Here is a 4,363-nt window from a genome sequence, read left to right on the forward strand (position 1 = left end):
GTATGTATGTATGTATGTATGTATGTATGTATAATGTATGTATGTATGTATGTATGTATAATGTATGTATGTATGTATGTATGTATGTATGTATAATGTATGTATGTATAATGTATGTATGTATGTATGTATGTATGTATGTATGTATGTATGTATGTATGTATAATGTATGTATGTATAATGTATGTATGTATGTATAATGTATGTATGTATGCACATGACAGTCATTGCTCTTTGGGTTAAAGTTGAAGAAATTACACTTGTCTTCTTTTGAGATTTACCTAGAGAATTAATTTTAGATTGTGAACCTGTCTGACAAAGTTTTGTTCCTTCCTATTTTCTCCAGCTTCAACTGTGGGACACAGCTGGTCAAGAGCGTTTTCGCAAGTCTATGGTGCAGCACTACTATCGCAATGTTCATGCCGTCATATTTGTGTATGACATCACAAAGGTAAGCTTCGCTTCAGCTATCGTCATTTATTGCAGGCATTGGCAACCATCAATTTTTTTACTATCTGTTGACTTTGTCAAGGTTAATGAGTGGGCCATAACTTAGACCCTGCCTATTATAAGTATAATGGACGCTGTTCTCGAAGATGATATGTGACCAGTGATGGAAAGGTTCAACCGTACTCGCAACACTTATTATGGAGTCATGGGGCAATTGGAATACCTCCAGAAAACCACACAGGAAGTTACGTAGGTCATTTCAAATTATACAGGACGCCTTCCAAACTTCACTGCTGGTGTTAAAGTTTGTGTATAAGCAAAGTTCATGAATTAGTTGAGAAAATTTGGCTAAATTTGTGAAAAAGATGAAGACGTGACAACACCAAACAAAGACTTGAAGACAGTGTGAAAATACTCGGGGACCTGTCAAAGAAATAAGGGATCAACCTAGTTTTAAAAATTCACTTTCTAATTGTTGACGTCATCATTCTAAAATAGATTAGGTCTAAACCTTCATCATTGGATTGTTGGAGCAGATTTTTTACCTCAGACTTGTTGACTTTGTCACCATAGTCTAACCAGGCCTGCCACTCTTCCCGATTTAATCAGGATGTACTGGTATTTTTTCCCCAAATCTCAAACATCCCCATTTCGATCATGTATATCTCGATTGTTTTGTTCCTGCTCAGAGGAAGTAGGTACACGGGATGATGGGGGGGGGGGGGGGGGAGCAAGGAGTATCACGGAATGATTTATTTGGGATGACATGATATTGTTTCTTATTTTATCCTGTGAGAATAGCTCAGTGATCGTGTGACTGATGTAAAGTGCTCAGAGCTTATACTAGTAGGGGATAAAGCGCTATATGTAAATGCGTTCTATTATTTTACTACTGTTGTTATTTATGAAGTCACAGTGGTTCTGACAGTAAATGAGCCTCTGCTTGTGTTGTTGTGCTTACAGATGAGTTCCTTCGAGAACATGAGCCAGTGGATCGAGGAGTGCGACCGGCACAACCTGAACAAGAACATCCCCCGCATCCTGGTGGGCAACAAGTGCGATGAGGTGGACAAGGTCGCGGTCAACACCAACATGGCCCAGAAGTTTGCCGACGCCCACGGCATGCCGCTGTTCGAGACCTCAGCCAAGGACGACGACAAGGCCAACCACGTGGACGCCATTTTCATGACGGTCTCCCACAAGCTGAAGAACGCCAAGCCCATGATGCCCGTGCATATGTCCAGCCTGAGCCCACACGACAGCGTGAACCTCCGGGGCAGCCCACAGCACCGCGGCCTTCAGTCCGCCGTCGGGGTGGGCGCGGGGGACAAGTCGTCGGACTGTTCTTGTTGAGTTGTGCCGCAGCAGTGTATTCCTCTTGCTCACATCGTGCTGACTCATTCTTCTTCTGCTCCTCCTCATTGGTTTTATTTTCATCCGCTTTGCTGGGAAGCAGTTGTGGGGGGGGGGGGGGGGGGGGGGCCGAACCCAAACCCCGTGGAAAACCCCCTTTATATCCACCTTTTTTTTTTTGGGGGGGGGGGGGGGGGGCCCCCACACCGGGGGAAAAAATTTTTTTTTTTTTTGGGGGGGGGGGGGGGTGTAGCTCATACCTGTGGAAATTATCTTTTATTCATCTTTTGAGGGGGGGGGGGGGAGTGTAGCTCATACCTGTGGAAATTATCTTTTATTCATCATTGCTATGTCCCTCTTGTTATTGTCCTGTGCTCATTCTTGCAGAAATTTGTCATTCATCATTTCATTTATGTCCTGCTATTGTCCGTAGCTCATGCCTTGGAAGATCTTTCGTTCATCCTATTTATCTCTTGTTGTTCCCCCCCCATAAGCTGTGTTCTCATTTTCTCTCTCATCTTTGAGCCCGAGCATATTTCAAGTCTTATCCGAACTTATAATTTGCCAGCTTTAGTCCCATGTGTTCATCATGCATCAAGTTCATAACTACTCTGAAGAAGTGAGAGGAGCCTCTGCTATACATTTGTGGTTTCTGTCCTTTTTGAGCCAAATTCTCACTTGTCAATGAAATTTCTCTAAGATTGAAGAAAACATTCAAAATGAATGTGTAATGGGGGACTTTCTTTATGCACTAGAAAATTTTGTCATATAGTGGAAAAAATGGAGATAACCAATGAATGACTTATTGAAATGTGTCCTTGGACTGTGGAGAAAACAGATGTTGTAAAGTATTTATTAATTCCTAAGTATTCTTGTGTTGGTTCTGTACTCAAATGTTGAGGGTTCCTAGAGCTGTAATAAGGCTGAGACTTGGACTCTGAGCTGAGTGAAATATTTTTGTGACTGCTCCAGTACAATAGTAAGGACTTAATAATAAGTCAGGTAGGGGATTCCCCTCCTAGGATACTATAGTAGGCCCACTAAATGCAGCTGGCTAGATCTATACACAAAGTATTTTGCTGAAACTAGAACAAAAAGATAGGGGGGGAGGGGGGGTGGCGGTCCATCTCTCAATTTTGTGTTGAAGAACTGCAGAAAAACTTTCAGTGCAGGTGCAGGTGCAGGAGAAAAGACCAAACATTCCACTGTGTTAAAAGATCTTTTCACATAGTAAACTTTTGACTTTGCCTTTCCGTCATTGCACGTCAGATATTTGACGCATCTATTGTCTATTTGTGGTGGCCGAATGTTGCTATTCAAAGGGCTTTTTAATGGCTGCATCGATCGACATGCGGTTTTCGGCAAAAAATTCTTTAAAATATTCTCCAGAGCATGGCGCCCTTGGTTTTTTCAGTTTTGAGACAGTTTTGCTGCGAAAAGCTAAATTTCTTTATTTTGCCGATCGCGTTTGTAGGCCGACGCTTCTGTCTCTGTAATTTTAGAAAATCCGGAAGTGATATATTTCGCGAGGTGCGTTTTGTTTTGAGAGTATAGATCTAGACCTTATAATTTTTTGCATCTCTCAAGATTTATTGCCCCATTCCAGTAGAGTGTAAACATAGTAGGCCAATGACTTTTAGTTGATATTAAAGCACCGGCCTAGACGGCCAGAGAACGGTTAGTGTAAGAACATATAGGCACCGCCGATCATTCCTTTCATCGAAAGGGGGCCCAGCTAGTTTGATATATTTGTTCCTGATAACAACATTAGGATAGCTGCATCATAAATTACAACAAACTCATGTGTCTCCTATGGTGGTGTTTGTCTATAGAGTCCCTTCTATCCATCACTAACGTTGGAACTTGATGATGTTTGCACAAAGATTTCTTTACCCATGTTCTTACTTGATGTATTTGCTTTCATCGCCCAGCCCAAAGACTGACCCAGGGTAGTATGACACTTTCAGCCGGAGCTGCTGGGAAACTGAAAATATTAATTTTTATTTTTTTTAAATGGAAAATGTAAAGTACCCTGTGGGAATATTCTGATAAATCATTTTCTGTGGCATCATACTTGTGTTCATCTAATGTCGGTGATCTAGAGAAGTGACAGTGTTGCTGTGGTTGTTTTCTTGAGTGAGATGCCTTGTTCTACGTTTTTTCTGATGGGGAAGATTCTGCTGGGTCAAGTTCAATACTCTCGTGTATGTTGGTCTGTTTATTCAACTGTATAAATATGTACAAAAAAATGTAAAATATTGAGTGTCTTTCAATTGAGTGATTGCTGCATCATGTTCATATTTCCGTGAATTGAAACATATTTATTATTGCCAATGTGAAGTGTGGAGCAAGTCTGCTTGATAACTAATGGCCATATTTTCCCTCCTACGAGATACCAAGATACATTATTAATTATAATATAAATTGCTTTGTTGGAGATCTTGAAGAGAGAAAGCTCCAAGTGGGTGGTTTGACGGGTGCTCTGGTGTGGTTTGCTCCTTCTTTAATCCTATCAAACATATATGGTCCTTTTCTCTCCTCCTTCTTTTTTGTGTTTGTT

General features: G+C 41.2%; 1 protein-coding gene across 1 annotated transcript in view; it reads left to right on the forward strand.

Moving 5' to 3' along the window:
• The window catches only part of LOC101851654 (putative Ras-related protein Rab-33), a 4,800-nt gene extending 2,876 nt beyond the window's left edge, over positions 1–1,924 (forward strand). The window contains exons 2-3 of the mRNA XM_005102151.3: positions 347–451; positions 1,414–1,924. Coding sequence (XP_005102208.1) covers positions 347–451; positions 1,414–1,803 — 495 coding nt within the window. The 3' untranslated portion in view covers positions 1,804–1,924. The remainder of the gene's footprint in view (positions 1–346; positions 452–1,413) is intronic.
• Positions 1,925–4,363: the final 2,439 nt, after the last annotated feature.

Source organism: Aplysia californica, unplaced genomic scaffold (genome assembly GCF_000002075.1).
Source record: "Aplysia californica isolate F4 #8 unplaced genomic scaffold, AplCal3.0 scaffold00315, whole genome shotgun sequence".
Lineage (NCBI taxonomy): Eukaryota > Metazoa > Mollusca > Gastropoda > Aplysiida > Aplysiidae > Aplysia > Aplysia californica.